At 43.3% G+C, this 17,698-nt stretch overlaps 1 protein-coding gene across 1 annotated transcript in view; it reads right to left on the bottom strand.

Annotated features, from left to right (window-relative positions):
• ALG6 (ALG6 alpha-1,3-glucosyltransferase) overlaps window positions 1-17,698 on the bottom strand; it is a 692,991-nt gene that overhangs the window by 522,405 nt on the left and 152,888 nt on the right. The window contains exon 2 of the mRNA XM_044085553.1: window positions 2,286-2,370. Within this exon, the coding sequence (XP_043941488.1) occupies window positions 2,286-2,370 (85 nt within the window). The remainder of the gene's footprint in view (window positions 1-2,285; window positions 2,371-17,698) is intronic.

Raw genomic sequence — 17,698 nt, 5'->3', positions numbered from 1 at the left:
TCACAAGGGATAATTGGCTAGGCTTAAAATGACTCGCAAGAGCAAGTTAGCTTAGTACTAATCTATGAACCTATGATCACAAAAAAACACCATATGATCCCCGATTTACTTGCTACCATGTCCTCTGGGACCACAACCATTCTGAAAATTGCTGCAGCCTTTTGTCATTTCCCAGAACCTCTGAGATTATCTTCCTGTGGACACTGGGACCAAAGCTGGCAGGGATTATAGTCTATTTTTGGATACACCTAATGAGGATCCTGAAATGTAATGCTCACCTTGGTTTGCATGTTGCCCTCATATTCTTGCTTTCCAAGCCTGGCCTTTAATGACTCACCAAACAGCAAGGAAAACATTTGAAAGGGGCACTTATGACCTGGATCTTAGTGTTCTCTGGAAAATACAAGAGACAAAGCAAGATATGTTACTGAACAGGAAAGTAACTGCCTGCTGCTGTAGCAGCTCCATCAACAGTAATATACAGGAGATGGAACTGCTGACTGAAGCTAAGTTTGTTACTTGGAATTGAAGTTTCTTGTCCACCTCTATATCTGGCATCTTCTCTAGTTTTGTACATATTTAATTAAGTCCCTCTGAAATCTCTGCATGCAAATCTGATAATTTAGTGCACAGATGGCAATGGTATGGGGGGGTCTATATCATGTTTGTCATACAAGTTTGAATGTCATATGGTCTACACCATATGACTGAACTTTTTAAAGTTTGAACGTTTCAACAGAGATCTCCGTACAGTGCAGAATGGGAATATTTCCATTTTCTGCACTGTAGTGCGATCTCGGAGTTGGTATATTTAAAGAGTGGGGGGTGTGCAGCCCCCCCCCCCCCTTAAACAGTTCAGGTAGGTTTTTTCTTTGGTTTATTTTTTTTATTACATTTCTGAACTTTTAAAAGTTCAATCATATGATGTCGACCATAATGACGTTTAAACTTTTAAAAGTTCGATAATGTAATATAGACGCATGGTAGGGGATGCAAACACCTGCCTCTCCAGTCTAAAGTCCATAATTACCTACTGCAAGGGTGCACATTCTCAGCCTGAGGCTCAAATGCTTTCTTCAAGGTGGCAACTACCATCACTAAGTCCACCAGCAGATTCGGCACACAACTGGGAATGTTTTTGGGCTGTCACACAATTCTGTTAGGACTTCTGGAGATTACAGCCACCCCACCTAGGCTTTTGAAAACATTATCTAATAGCAGCTTAAAAATCTCAAATAACAAATAGGCACTGCATTCAGGTCAGCATGCACTTGCTCCATCTGCAACACAGGCTTCTTTACTGGCTTAGTAATATCCTTCTCTAGCAATCTCTTGGAAGGAGATTTTGAAATTAAGGAAAATGCCCCTTGACCTTAGCTTCTCAAACTCCAATCTCCTACATCATTTCTTAAGAGCAGATAGCTTAAAAGCCTCACAAATGTAACACTTCTCCAAGGCACTTTAAACATCTACCGTTAGTCCTGCATGGAAAATTTAGTTCAGCAGGAACACTTTAAGAAGGAATGCTTCTTAAATTTTTCCACAGTCAGGAATAAAATACAAGTGATATTTCAAGATAAGACAAACACATTAGCATAAAACTTTCAGAAATGGTGCTAAAGAAGAACTGTAAGAACAGTTATCAATACCTAAAAAAAGAGAGAAAAAGAAATTATCTGACATGCATCCATAGAAAAAACACTCAAACATCTGTAAACAGACACAGTAGCCTGAGGGCATTTTTCATCAACTGTCTTCAACCAAAGTTGTAGAGTTTTGGAAGTCAGGGCTTCAGGTGCAACAGATTATAAGCAATGAGAGGGGTTACAGTAGCATGAGAAGGTTTTGTTGGCTGAACTGACTTAGAACTGCTGGTCTAAGTCCTAAAAGTGTAGCAGATGCAACTCCCTACATCAGGCTCAACTGTTACACACAAAATGTACAATAATAAATCAGAAAATGTTAATGAAATTTATATTACAGGCGTGTAATGAATTGGCAAGTGATACAAGTTCATGCATAATAAAGTCATATTCTGCAGACATCTACTTGCTATACAAACTACATACCTTGGTCCTCATTTCACTGGAGAAGTCTACCTTTTAAAGTGGCTATCAGGACCACTGCATATTTTTGATGCAACTGCAAAACATGCTGCCCAGCACAGAAAAAAATTCTTATAGTTCAGACCTCTTTTTCATGCTAGCAACATAAAGGTCAAAACGGTTTTAATATGTGCCACAGTGAACAAGTGAGAAACAAATAAATCAGACAGACCAACCAACCATTGTTTGACAGGCAAGTTGTACGTGATTTCTTGCCAGTGTCTCTGAGCTTCATAGTCTCCAAACATCGGTGGTTTTCCTGCACCTAAAATGGGTATAAAATTGTTTTAAATGTTTTGGCAGCTTTTTTTTTTTTTGTCTTCTCGATAAGTCAATTATAGCAGCAAGCAATACTAGTAAAACACTGTGCAACTCATAAACCTTGTTGAAAAAAACATTATAGCAGCCAGCCATGTGCACAAGGCAAAATTACACAGCCTGCTGTCTTAATAAATGTGCAAATGTTAATGCTGGTAACGTGATTTGAAAACATATGTAGTATGTATGCATGCACACAGAGACACACACACAAACACGTACATATATGTTTGTAAAGTTGCAATAAAGTTCAATGAAATGAAATTCAATTTATCATGTTTCAATTAACCAAATCAAGTGAATACAGGATTGCAAGAAAAGTCTGCATTCAAATTAAAGTCCAAAAAAGGTGTCTTCTGTAGGAGCTGAGATCTCTTCCATATAACCATGCAGAAAAATTTGCACCCAGACCCCACCAAAATTGCATACCAACTCAGAGATCACTGTACCCTGGGGGGAAAAAGACAATATCCCTTTGCAGCAGTCTCAAAGTTCACTGTATCACATTAAAAGACATGTAGCAGTAACCAGAACAAAGATTATGTGGGAAAATTGTACACCGCAACTTCATGCTAGTTTTCCTCATATGGAACATTTCTTTCAAAGCAATAAGCAAAAGCAGCAGTCAGTGACTTTAACAACTTTTGCTTAGCTTAATTAGCTGAAGCAACATTTGATAAGCTGCAGTTTGAACCATATGATTCCCAACAAATACAGATAAAACAGATAAAGGAGGCATTAATGATAACGTACAGTTGTGTATGTACACTTACCTAACAGTAGATGTTTGAATGATCACTGCTGCAGTTGTAGCCTTTAGCTATATGGGTTATACTCTGCTAAGGATACAAAAGCCAGACCGCTTCCAAAGCTTCAGGGCACCTTCCACGAGCTCAAACCATTACGCAGCTTTAGCTCAGCTGCCTAAAAACACGTTTGAGTGAAAACTGCTACACAGCTTTCATGTCAACTGAGAGAGGGAAGCAGAGTCCTGAGAAGACACAGCTAGCATTGAAAATATATACATATATACACACCCTAACAATCAAAAAAACAAGGGGATGAAGGCACAGAGTAGCTACTATAGCAGTCATCATTCAAACATCTATGGTTATGGTAAGTTTATTTACACAACTGTACTATGTTCTTCATATTGATCACTGCTGCAATAGCCTTATTTATATAGGTAGATCACCTTAGCTTATAACATTTTGGATGTGGAAGGGGAAGGATCCTAGCAAAACCTGATCTAGACTCAAAATCCTGAATTGAGCTTGTAGTGCTCTGTAAAAGGATGTACAGAGGAGCACGTTATTGCTTCTGGAATACTTCTATAATCCAACCCTTCCAAAAAGCCATAGATGAAGCCACGACCCAAGTACAGTGAGCCTAGACCCTGCCTGGAATAGTTTAGTTGTGGCAAGAATAACAAAAGGCAATAGCCTTGAGACAACCATTTGGAAACAGAAAGGTATGTCTTACCATAACTTGGCATCTGTGTTGCCCATCTTCATCCATCCTCATGATAGGGTCTCGGATCCAATCCTCGGACCTAGCTCAGCCACATTCTCCAGACTTGGATCTGACTCAAGATCTTACCTTATACCCACTCAAGCACCTCAGATTGAGTTTGCTGACTTCCTTACATCCATAACCAGGAAAGGATAGAAGAAAGGCAGATGAGGCTCAGACATGGGACCTAAGTGTCCCATCAGCTTCCATAATTCTCTAGAAGAATGAGAAAGGAAGATGGCTGGGTGGGAAAATGAGAAGGAATGAAGATGGACAACACAGATGCCAAGTTATGGTAAGACATAAGTTTCTAATCTGATGTTGTCCTCTTCGTTCCTCCTCATGATAGGGTCAGAGTCCCCAGTTACATGATTCCAGGGTGGCCCTCATGGAAGAATATGCTGGAGCACCTTCGAGCCAAAGGAAGCCCTGCTCCTCGAGACAATAACTGATTTATAGTGTGCAACAAAGGTTTGATTGCTGAACTATGTAGCTGCTGTGCAAATATCATCAATGGAGGTTCTATATGAGAAGCCGGGAAGTAGTAGCCATAGCTCTGGTAGAATGTGCCCTAGGAGGTCGGGTCAGTTCTAGGCCCTTCTGTGAATAAAGATACAAGCAGTAATCCATTTTGCTAACGTGATCTTAGAGACCACTCGGCCTCGTTTCCTAGCAGAGAAATTTACTAACAATTGGTCTGACTTCCTGTGCTGCCTAGTTCTGCACAGATAGAAATGTAGTTGTCCATGAACATCGAGAAGCTGTAGAATATACTCTCCTTTGTTAGACAAATTTGGAAAGAATACTGGTAAGTGAATGGATTGACTAATATTGTTTTCCGTGACTACTTTAGGCATAAAGGAAGGATTGGTACATAGAGAAACACTGTCCTTATGAAAGATTATGTAAGGAGGTTTGGAAGATAACACCTGTACTTCAGAAATTCTCTTTGCTAAAGTAATAACTATTAAAAGGACTGTCTACCATGACAAAACATTCATGTCACAACGTTGGCTTGAAAGGTCTCAGAGTCAAACTCCGCAGCATGACAGTGAGGTCTCCCAAGGTGGGGAAGGGTCCTTAGCGGGAGGTTTCAGCAAGAAAATACCTTTCATAAAGGCTTTGCATAATCTAAAAGTAGACCGGGAACGTGACTGGCTAGTAGTATGAAAGCTAGAAATTGCAGCTAACTGAAGCTTGATGGTAGAGAAGCTAGCTCCTTCCTTAAACAGGGTACTACGAAACAGCAAAACATCTGAGACTAGTACTGAGAAAGGAACAATATTTCTATTTGTAGCCCAAACAGCAAATCTTTTCCACTTACTGTTATAAACTTTCTTAGTTGAAGCCTTTTGCAAGGCTAGGATTAGGTTATGTACTGGGGAAGAAAGCCTGGCTGGAAGTGGAGAAACCATATGGTCAACCTGAGGGCATGAAGATTTGGGTACTGCATTCCTGATGGGTAAGAGAGGATGTCCTGTCTTAGGTCCAGGATCCATGGAGGATATTTCAGATGAGACCAGAGGAAGGGGAACCATACTTGTCGAGGCCAGAAGTGAGCAATGAGGATGACTGAGCTCTTCAGCCTGCTTGCCTTCTGAAGAAACTTTGGGATAAGCAGAAGAGGGGGATAAGCATACAGGGGACCATGGGGCCAATCATGCACCACAGCGTCCCTCTGGGACTCCCACAGAGTGGGGATCAGAGCAAAGAACTCGCTGCACTTTTTGTTGAGGAGGGAGGAAAAAAGGTCGCAGCAAGGCTGGCCCCAGCGGTTGAAGATCATGTTCTCCATGAGGGACTACTCATGCGAAATCAGGATAGATCTGCTGAGTCTGTCTGCCAGCTCACTGGTTTCCCCAGAATGTGTGTTGCAACCAGAAAGCAGTCGAAAGATAATCCCCATTCCCACACCCTCGTGGCCTCCCTGCACAAAGGGTAAGAACAGGTTCCTCCTTGCTTGTTGATGAACCAAACTACAGATATGTTGTTGGTGTGAACTGCAATAGTCCCCAAAGGGAGCATCCCAAAAGGCTTGCAAAGTTAGCAGAACTGCTCTCATCTCAAGGACATCGATATGCAACCTTGTCTCCATGAGGCACCACGTGCCTTGGACCATCTTCCCCTTGTAATGCCCCCCAACCTAAACTGGGAAGCATCTGTGGTCACTGTGGCTATTGAAGTGGGAGTTGAGAAGGGACTGAATCAACCAATGGATGTGACATTTGCAGATTGGTGTCAAGTTGATGGGAAAAAATAGTGGTTGGCAGAGAATGGACCATTGTACTGCTAATGTCCATTGAAGAATTCACATGAAAAACCTTGTTAGAGGAACTGACAAAATTGTTGCTGACAGGGATCCTAGGACTTCTAAGCCATGCAGGGGAGACTGGTGGATAGTAATTCCCAGACTTGATTCCTCAGTGTTGTTATATGGTGAAAGGGAAAAGAAGTTATTTGATCCCTCGTGTTCAACTGCGTTCCTATGAACTCTAGGCTCTGCACAGGAGTCAGCTTGGATTTGTTAAGATTTATACTGATGCCCAGGGAATGTGAGAGATGAATTAGACAAACTTTGACGTGGATAAGCTGATGCCACGTGGAAGAAGTAAGGAGCCAATTGTCTAAGTATGAAAACACCCGGAATCCTTTGACTCTCATGTGAGCTGCTAAGACTGCCATGCATTTGGTGAACACCTGGGGGCTGTGGTGAGCCCAAATGGCAGTGCTCTGAACTGAAAGTTATTGGCTCCCAGCTGAAAGAACAGGTATCTCCTGGAGCATCTGTCTGTTTTGATGCGATAGTAGACATCCAATCATCCTTGTGCAATAGTGGCAGAATGGACTGGGCCATAACCATTCGAAACCTCGACTTTTTTACATAAAGATTCAATTTGCTTAAGTATAGGTCTTAGGTCCCTTATCTTTTTTTGGCACCAAAAAGAAATGGAAATAGGTTCCAAAACATTTTTTGTTTGGTCAGGACCTCTTGGATGAATCTTTGCAGCAGTTTTTGAACTTCCTGTGCTGCCTGCTCTCTCTGACTGGGTGGCATGTCAGGGAGTTTCTTGTTGGCATTTGGAAAGGGAAGTAAAAAGGGAATTTAGTAGCCTCTGGATATCACTCTTAGCACCCAGGGATTTTGTGTTAAGTGCTTCCAGGCATCTGAGTGCAAAGCAAGTCGACCCCCGACTGCCTCCAGAGATGGAAAGTCAGCCAGTGCTTCAGGAGCGCTGATAGGGCTCGTCGGAGACGGTGTCTCTGAAGGCCTTGGTTTGCAGACCCCCTCTGTCTCTAGGGCAATGCCTAACAATAAACATTCCTCTTCTGCCTCTAGAGAAGGGTTACCTGCGTGGGTCTTAAAAAGGCCCTTGGGATTTATGGAACCACATTTTCTTGCCTCCTCATTGGTTCCTGGAAAAGGACCTCTGAGGCATAGAAAACTTGATTCCTACAGCAGAAAGGGTCTTCCCATCCTTTTCACTGCGAGGTGAGAGTATCTCTAACCGACACAGTGAAGAGCCATCAAAGGGGGCATTAACAAAGGATGCCTTAAAAGGATCTGCAAAACCACATAGCCATATCCAGGCATGCCTCTTTAGGGACAGTCCTGAATTGGCAGCTTGTGAGGTACCTTCTGCTGTATGGTAGATTAGCCTCATCGAGGAATTCTCAATGAACGACAGAGTGGCCAACTTGGGAGAAAGCTTCTTACAACCCTCCGCAGGCATGGACCTGGAGAGAGAGGCTAAAATTTCCTTGATCATATCTCTCTGAAGCCGGGTAAAGTGAGTTAGGTAATTTAATGATCACAGAGCAAAAGCGTCTGAGGTGTAAATGTGCTTTCCAATCCTGTCCAACACTCTAGACTCCTTGTTAGGTGGATGGATATTGGCAGTCGCCTCTGCCAGTTCATTTTTTATAGCCACCGCCACCATGATGGCATCAACTATGGCACCCTTACTCCAATGTTTTCTGTCAGCTGCTGGAGTCAGGAACCTATTGGGGAGTTTGGGAATGGGCTTGTGGTATCTGGTTCCTTCCATGCCTTGCAGAAAACCAAATCAACAAGGTCATCCCTGGGGGGAGGGGAGAGAAATAGGGGGCAGTCACCCAGGACACAGATATGCCAACCCCAAAAGCCATCAGGAACACGGATTCCTCAGGAGGAGGAGGTTGGGCAGACCACCCACCTTTCTGCTTCAGAATTTCCAGAATGTCTGCAAAGGAGGCATCTTCAGGTGGAGACTGAGGGGGATCCTTCTCTCTCATCAAAAAGTCAGTTTCTTCATTTAATGACTACATCGGGGAGTCAATGTGCCTCCTTTTGCACATCTTCTTCCAGGGAACTTCCTCAGTGGGGTACTCCGGGGAAGTATGGGAAGAAGGGGATCCCTCCTGGGCAGGGAGATCCTGGAGTCTGCTTGGGATGAGTTGACTCAGGACATATGAGCTCAAGGCCCTGACCCAAAGGGAGTAACAAGGATGGGTTGTGGGACATGAGGTGACGGATTCTCCACCTTGGGAGAAAATCCACTCCACTACTTGAAAGGCCAACGGACCGGGAGAGGCCATCTCAGTCTCCCCCAAAGCCATGAAGGGCACTCACACCGGATCTGTGACCTCCAGAAGGGATCGGACCCAAACTGTCGAGGGCCGAGGTGCCCAAGGTAAGGGACAGCTCTGAAAAGGACGGAGCCGATCCCACTCCCCTGGATCAGGCACCAATACCTTGGCTCCGATATCCACTCCGCTCCGAGGGGATAGGAACAGGGCTGATCAGGGGCATCATCAGTGTCAAGGAAGGAGGCTTCCCCAGCACCAAACCCGACACACTTGGGAGTCCCGAAACCTGTAACTCTGAAGCCGAGGGTCGGATCGGAGGAGGAATCTTAATGGTATAGCTCAGGTAGCTCACAGATCTGATAGGGGATGCAGCTGACACTACCCCCATCTGAATCTGGGCCTTGAGGAATCTCCTCATCATTCTATCCATGTCTGCCTCAGAACAGCTTCTAGAGGACCTGGAAGAAGATGAGGGAGGTCGGGAGAGTTTGAAACTCTCAGAATAGCTGGGAGACTTGCTCCGAGCTCTTGAATCCAGAGGTGTAGGATCCAACATCAGCGCCGACGAAGACAGAGATGACAGTGTTACTGCTTCCCCCTGGATCTGACAAGGCTTGTGCATCTGACAGGGTAAGCACTTTCTTTGGATCAGAGGAGTCCAGATCCGAAGTTTTCTTAGTTTTGGACTTTGGTTCCAGAGGGTCTCTTGAAGAGGCAGGGAGAGATCTTTCTTTGCTTCTTTAGAAGAAGAAAAAGAAGCCACAGAGGGGGTCTGAGCCACAGGAGGCAAAGATGGAAGAAGATTAACTTATCACACCTATCCATGAACACTTGTAGACTGAATGATGCACAGACTTCACAATCAGCTTTCAAGTGATTAGCACCCAAACAATATACACACTCCTTGTGGGCATCTTGATTTGGGATCTTATGCCCACAAGTAATGCAACATTTGAACCCCAAGGAAGGTTTGTCAGATAAGACTCAAACAGACAACTGTCCCAAAAGCCCACCAAAAAAAAACAAACAAACATGCTACAGTAATACGAGAAAACTACTAGTTATAACTAGTTTTAACTACAAAAAGGATAAAAGAGAAAAGTTTAAAGTTAAAAATTTGAGGAGCCTAACTATAGAGAACTGCAATCACACGCACACACATACACACACACACACACACACAAGTAAATTAACTAGGAAGACAGACAATGTCACTTACGCAGCCAATGAGAAAAGGAAATGAAAGGACAAAGGAAAGACTTTGTACTTAGCGATTAAATTAGTAACCACAGCGCAACAGCACAGAGGTCCGTGTCCAGATGCAAAAGCGGCAAATGAGATCTAAGGTGCTTGGGTGGGTATAGTGCATTATTGGTAAGAGGGAGGAGCTCAAGAGTTGGATCCAAGTCTGGAGAATGTGGCCGAGCTGGATCCGAGACCCTATCATGATGAGTAATGAAGAGGAAAACATCAGATTAGTCTGTTAAGACACAGGTTGCCCCTTCTTCTTAAACTCATAAGGTCTGAAAGATATTGTAATTTCAAGATAGTACTTGACTTATCTGTGGACATTAAAGGTAAGGCGTATCCTTTCTCCCTCATTTTTAGGTTCAGGAAAGAAAACAGGGATATGGATGTTTTACTCAACTCAGATACCACTTCAGCCATAAAAGAAGGATTCGTTCTCAAAGAAACCCCATCTATGTGGAAAATGAGATATGGCTGACACTATAAGAGCTTGAAAGTTAGATAGTATTCCTGCAGATCATAGCAATCAGTAAAACAGTTTTCCACATTAAGAACATCAAATCAGTCAGATGAGCTGGCTCAAATGGAGCAAGTGTTAACTTCTCAAACACAAAATTAAGATCTCAAACAGAGGTCATAGGTTTTCTTGGAGGTCTCTCATGAAAAAAAACCTTTCAAACACATTTTGACACGAGAATGCACTGAAAGAGGGGGAGGCATGCTGAAATGGCCGATAAATGAACCTTGGAGGACTGAAAAGGCCAAAGGATAGTAACTCAGACAAAAACTAGCCCTGAATGGATGTTAATTAAGTTGCTGGCAACAACTAGGAAACCTTTTCCATTTGCTAATGTATGACTTACTAGTAGTAAGCTTTCTTGCCTTCATTAGTACCTGCTGCACATCCAAAGTAAACAGGTGTCTAAAGGGAATTAAGACCATATCATTCAGCAAGCAGTTGAAGTTGACTAGGGTCGGGGTGTATCAAACATCTACATCCTTGTGTGGTAGATCCATTCTGTGAGGAAGCCTGTGGTAATTGACCCTGGCCATTTCCAAAAGAAAGGAGAACCACTGCTGTCTGGGAAAGACAGGAGTCACCACAATGATCTTGGGGAGTCCTGAATCTTCAGAATTATCCTGGATATCAGAAGAAAGGGAGAAAAAGCATACGTGAACATTCCTCTCCAAGGAACAGAAAAGACAACCGTCTCCCAGGGCTTCTTGCATGGAGTCCTGGAGCAGAATTTTGCCAGCTCATTGTTCAGAGAGGAGGCAAACAGATCTACTTAACTCTCCACAGATGGATCAAATCTTGGAAGACCACCAATCTAGTTACCATTTGTGAGGGTCTGCCTTTGTCCTGCTCAACTTGTCTCCAACATAATTTTGCTCCAACAGGATATAGGATGCCGACAGAGTGAAGCTATATCACAAGCTAACACAGCTAGTCTGCAAAGGGGGTAAGACCTGGTAACCCCTTGCTTGTTGATGCACCACATGACTGTGACATTGTCTGACTGCCTTGATTACAAAAAAGCATCTCTTATATTTATGTGCTTGCATCCGTCCTTAGTGTCCCAAACACCTTGCACTTTCATCCCTTCTGACACTGCTTCCTAAGCAAAGTCCAAAGCCTCTGCAGTGACACACTGCTTTGGAGTGGGGGGGGGGGCAAGGATTTAAGGATATTTGTTGTCTCCGCCAACTGATTTCTCTTCTGACAAATCCTAAAACTAGGATTTGAAAAGATAATGGATGGTTGTGGGGTTGGGACCAAACAGACTTCAGATACCACTGTATTTTTCTCTTGAGGAGTCTTGCAAGGAATATCATAAAAATCGTTGATGTCATGACACTCAAAACCCTGAGGTATTCCCTTGCCGACACCGAAGTCTGAGTTGAAAAACCTAGAAACAGATGTAGATACAGATCTAGTTTTTCATGTGGAAGAAATGCTCTTTCAACTGAGATATCTAGAAGACACCAGGAACACAATCCCATGTCATGGAGTCAAAAAAGACTTTTGAATATTTTCTTGGAATCCCAGCTAGTGTAAGAGATCTCACCCACGTGAGAGATTCCTGACACTTTGAAAAAGACTCTGCAAAGATAAGGAAGTTATGTAAATAAGGAAAAATGTGGATACCATATAGCCAACAATGAGCTAAAACTGGAACTACAGACTTTGTGAACTCTTTTGGTGCAGTGGATAATTCAAAGGCTAAGGCAGAGAACTGATAATGTGAGCTTGACTCTAAATGAGTAGAGATGTGATGATAAGCATCTTTTAAATCTAGCATTACTAAGAAACTTAAATGAGGAAGAAGTGGTAAAGATTATGAAGTGACAGCATTTTTAACCTGGGCTCCATCACAAAATGGTTTAAGAAAGAATGATCTAGAACTGATCTCCAAGCACTTTCTTTGGCACCAAAACTATCCTTGAATAAAACATTTCCTAAACTGGAAAGAACTGTCTCTATTACTCTCTGAGACAACATATGTTGAAGGACAGGGGGAAAAGAGACATCTGGTGGATGAGGAATTACCCCCTAGAGAGGGGGAAGTTCCTACTACCGTCACCTTTAACCTTGGTGAATGATCTTCAGAACACATTTGTCTGAAATTATCTGTTGCCAAAGACAGAAGTGGAGATTCAGACATTTTGGAAGGCAAAAGGTGCTGCCAGGTTGGGAGCGGGGAGCACAGTCTCTTAAACAGTCATTCTGGCTAGTTGGGCTGTTCTTTATATTGAAGAGTCCCTGCATTTTTTTGGAACCCCCTTGCCATTACTTCTTAAATGTCATTTTACCAGCATTTTCCTGAGACTGCTTATTTTGTTTCTTGCCAAAACTGGATGAGGGGCTAGAGAATCCTTGGAAAAGGTGGAAAAGGGGGGCTGAAAAATCTCAACAGATTGACTGTATCAGCTTACCCCTCTTATCACACTTTTTGATAACCTCAGCAGCACAGGGACCAAAACCTAAATCTCTATCCAATGATGACTTAAAATCTCATTTTCCACATCCTCTAGGAAGATACAATAATGCAGCCAGGCAAACTTCTGCAAAACAGTACCAGTGGCCATAGCACAGGAAGTATCAACATAGTCATACACACACTTTAAAAAAGAAGTTATGCACTCACCATAATGTTCCATGTTTGTTGTCCTTGATCTCGCCTTCCTTCTTGCTGTTTGGATTCGGAGCCGATCCTCGGCCATATACTATAGCTCAAGAGCTTTTACTGGCTCGAGGCTAGCCCCTATCCCAGCATGCCTAGCAGTAGTTACCCAGCTCTCGTTTGTGATAACCCAGCACTAGACCATATAAATAGATAAAAGATGTACTCTACTTTACATATCCGAGGACACCTGCATATAAAGGTGTCATCCCTCCACAAAAGTAAAGTAGTAGACTGAGACTGACCATAAGGAATGGTATAAAGGAAACCCAGCCAGTATATCCAATGAAACAAGGGATTCCTCTTGATCCTCCAGGAAGGGGGAAAGAGGGAGGGAAGCAAGAAGGAAGGCGAGATCAAGGACAACAAACATGAAACGTTATGGTGAATACATAACTTTTCATGTTATGTTGTCTATATCTCACCTTCATTTTTGCTGTTTGGGACAGCGTCCCCAGCACCTGGTTCTTGTATGGCTCACTGGAAAAAACTCTTCAGGACCAGGGAACCAAAGAATGCCCTGTTCCAGGAGGCCATATCTACTTTGTAATGAGTGATAAAGGCATGAGGATTAGCCCATGTAGCTGCTGCACAGATCGAACCAAAAGGCAATCTGGCTTGAAATGCAACAGAGGTAGACAAGGCCCTTGTTGAGTGCCCTTTAATTTTCCCTGGAAGTATTTGTTTACGCAACTTGTAGACACGTTTTATACCGTCTGAAAGCCACTTTGATAAAGTCAACTTTGAGACCGCACAACCTCTTTTATTGTCCGCAAAGGATATGAACAATTGATCAGATTTTCTAAATTCCTTGGTCCCGTGTACATAGAAATGTAGCTGTCTATGAGCATCCAATTGATGAAGCTTATACTCACTCTGCCTTGTTGCCATGATTGGGGAAGAACACAGGAAGCTCTACGGATTGATTCAGACTGTATTCAGAACATACCTTGGGTAAGAAAGAGGGGTTGATTCCGAGAGAAACACAATCTTTATGGAAAATCAAGTATGGGGGATGAATAGATAAGGCCTGTAATTTTCAGACCCTTCTAGCGGAGGTAACTGCAACCAAGAAAAGGGTCTTCCAAGTCAGAAATTTGAGCAAACAAGAAGCAGAAGGTTCAAAGGGAGGAAGAATCAGAGCGTCTAAAACTAAATTTAGATTCCAGGGGGGGGGGGGTTCTCTTATCGGAGGTCTTAATAGGGTAGTACCTCTTAGGAAAGCCTTGCATAACTTATGGCACATGATATTGGAACCCATTTCTCCCATATGGAAATTTGAAATGGCAGCTAACTGAACTCGGATAGTAGCTGCAGTAGAGTAGAGTAGAGTCGGACAAGGGTCCGATGCCATCCCCCCCCCCCCCAGAGCCGACGAGGGAGAGTCAGCCCCAGATCCCTCAATAGAAGGATGCATCGAGGAGACTGGAGCGGTAGTTGGAACCGAAAGACCAGAAGAGGTTACTGGAACAGATGGTTCCACCACTATGACTTCCATACACCGGCACCAAACTCAGAGGAGTCGGAGGAGGAATCAAGACAGGTGTTGTTTGGGGTGTCGGCACCATATCCATCTGGGATGGGCCCAAAAGTATTTTGGCTAGTGCTGGTGCCCTAAGAAGCCTCTTTACCACCCTCTCCACATCATCATCTGAAAGGCTCCTGGATGACAGAGAGGAATGTGTTGAAGACCAGTGACTACCCACCACAGATTGCAATAATGGAGACTGTGTAGTGGACCACACCAGTTCCAAGGCAGGAGACCTGGAATGCTTATGTGACCTTACTGGCTTCGAAGACACAGATGGAACCATAGGTGCAGATGTCTTGTCTGAACCGAAAATCGGGTCTGACTTAGCTTGTGGTTTATCCTTGTTCTTAGACGGGTCCGAACTCAAAGCCGAAGAGGATGAAGGCTTGACTATCAGAATTTTTAGCTGGCCGAGTCCCCTTCATGGCAGTATCAAAGGGGCTCTTCAGCAAACTTCTCAAGATTAGCTGGTTTCTTCTCTCCTGCAGGACTCGTGAACTAAAGGCATGGCAGACAGCGCACGAATCCTGCAGGTGAAGAGGTCCTAAACAATAAACACAACTCGTGTGCCCGTACATAAGGGACATCTTTTGGCAACACGAGTCTATATACTGCTAGTAAGAATACTGCAAAGCACTCTGTAAAGCTAGACAAAGAGCAAAAACCTATGTCAATAACAGGCAATATCTTATATATATATATATATATATATATATATATATATATATATATTTTTTTAGACAGGGAAAAAAGAGAAGGGGGGAGAGCCTCTAAGTTAAACGGTGAACTTACAAAATTACCTGCTCAGCTGAATGGTACAACTTACTGCATTCAAAATATTAATTGAATTTTCTTTTATTTTATTGTGACCCCTTTCATCCCCCATAATGTATATAGCAACATAATGGTGAAAAGACTCTTTAAAAAGTTAAAAACCATATTGTTAATGGAACTACCCTTGTATTTATCAAGAAAAATGAAACTCTGATTTAAGTTTCAAGTAACTGGAGATAGACAGTGTTTCATTCAAACCACAGTTATTGTCTACTGCATTGGGATGCACAAGCCAGTGCATTTCTTTGTGCCGGTCCCAAGCCCGGATAAATGGGGAAGGTTGCGTCAGGAAGGGCATCCGGCATAAAGCTTCGCCAAATAATTTCATGCAGTCACCAGTAAATATTTCCATATCGGATCGGTCGAGGCCCGGGTTAACAACGACTGCCACCGGTACTGTTAGCCAACAGGGTGCTGCTGGAAATTGGGCTACTGTTGGCCGAAGGAGGAGAAGAGGTGGAAGGCATGGCCGAAGGCAGGAAGAGAGGAGAAAGGCTAGGACTGTGGTAGTGGGGGGTCAGAACTTTAAATGTTGGCAGTATGACTGGTATAGGGAGAGAGCTAGCTGATATGACGGACAGAAGGAAGGTTGGTATATTGTGACCAGATGGAAGGGGAATAAGGCTAGGTGTATCGGAGGTGGGTTCAAATTGTTTTATCATGGTATGGATGGGAGGAGAAATGGCGTAGGAGTTATTCTGAAGGAACAGTATATGCGAAGTGTGTTTTGGAGGTGAAAAGAGTGTCAGATAGAATGATGTTTATGAAGCTGGAAATTGATGGTGTAATGATGAATGTCGTTAGTGCATATGCTCCACAAGTTGGGTGTGCAATGGATGAGAAAGAAACATTTTGGAGTGAATTGGATGAAGTGGTGACGACTGTACCCAAGGGTGAGAGAGTGGTGATTGGAGCAGATTTCAATGGGCATGTTGGTGAAGGGAACAGAGAGGATGAGGAAGTGATGGGTAGGTATGGTGTTAATCAAAGGAATGCAGAAGGTCAGATGGTAGTGGATTTTGCGAAAAGGATGGACATGGCTGTGGTGAATACGTATTTTAACAAGAGGCAGGAGCATAGGGTGACATACAAGAGTAGAGGAAAATGCACACAGGTGGATTATATCTTACGTAGGAGGGCCAGTTTGAAGGAGATTGGAGACTGTAAAGTGGTGAACGGAGAAAGTGTAGTTAGGCAGCATAGGATGGTGGTTTGTAGGATGACGTTAGTGATCAAGAGGGGCAGTACCAAGGACCAAATGGTGGAAATTGAAAAAGGGTAATTGTGAGGTGGAGTTCAGGGATGAGTTAAGACAGGCACTGGGTGGCAGTGAAGAGTTACCAAATAGCTGGGTAACTACAGCAGAGCTAGTAAGGGAGACGGCTAGAAAGGTGCTTGGTATCACATCAGGACAGAGGAAGGACGACAAGGAGACATGGTGGTGGAATGAGGAAGTACAGAAGACTATACAGGCAAAGAGGTTGGCAAAGAAGAAGTGGGATTGTCAGAGAGACGAAGAAAGTAGACAGGAGTATAAGGAGATGAGGTGCATGGCAAAGAGAGAGGTGGCAAAGGCTAAGGATAAGGCATATGAAGAGTTGTATGAAAGGTTGGACACTAAGGAGGGAGAAAAGGACCTGTACCGATTGGCTAGACAGAGGGACCGAGCTAGGAAAGATGTGCAGCAGGTAAAGGTGATAAAGGATAATGAGGGAAACATATGCACAAGCGAGGAGTGTGTGTTGAGGAGATGGAAAGAGTACGTTGAGGGGTTGACGAATGAAGAGAATGAGAGGGAAAGAATGCTGGATGATGTAGGGATAGTGAATCATGAAGTACAATGGATTAGCAAGAAGGAAGTAAGGATAGCTATGAAGAGAATGAAGAATGGAAAGGCTGTTGGCTCAGATGACATACCTGTGGAAGCATGGAGGTGTTTAGGTGAAATGGCACTGGAGTTTTCAACCAGATGTTTAATGAAATCTTAGAAAGTGAGAGGATGCCTAAGGAATGGAGAAAAAGTGTTTTGGTACCGATTTTTAAGAATAAGGGTGATGTGCACAGCTGTAGTAACTACAGAGGGATTAAATTGATCAGTCACAGCATGAAGTTATGGGAGAGAGTAGTGGAAGTTAGGTTAAGAAGGGACGTGATGATTAGTGAACAGCAGTATGGTTTCATGCTGGGAAAGAGCACTACAGATGCGATGCTTGCTCTGAGAATGTTGATGGAGAAGTACAGAGAATGTCAAAAGGAGTTGCATTGTGTTTTTGTAGATATAGAGAAAGCATATGACAGGGTGCCTAGAGATGAGTTGTGGTATTGTATGAGGAAGTCAGGAGTGTCAGAGAAGTATGTAAGAGTGGTACAGGTTATGTATGAGGGTAGTGTGACAGCGG

Source organism: Protopterus annectens, chromosome 10.part0 (assembly GCF_019279795.1).
Source record: "Protopterus annectens isolate FY-2018-M chromosome 10.part0, PAN1.0, whole genome shotgun sequence".
In the NCBI taxonomy this organism is placed as follows: Eukaryota; Metazoa; Chordata; order Ceratodontiformes; family Protopteridae; genus Protopterus; species Protopterus annectens.
The sequence above is the reverse complement of the archived record's forward strand: the minus strand, read 5'-3'. Positions and strand labels throughout refer to the sequence as shown.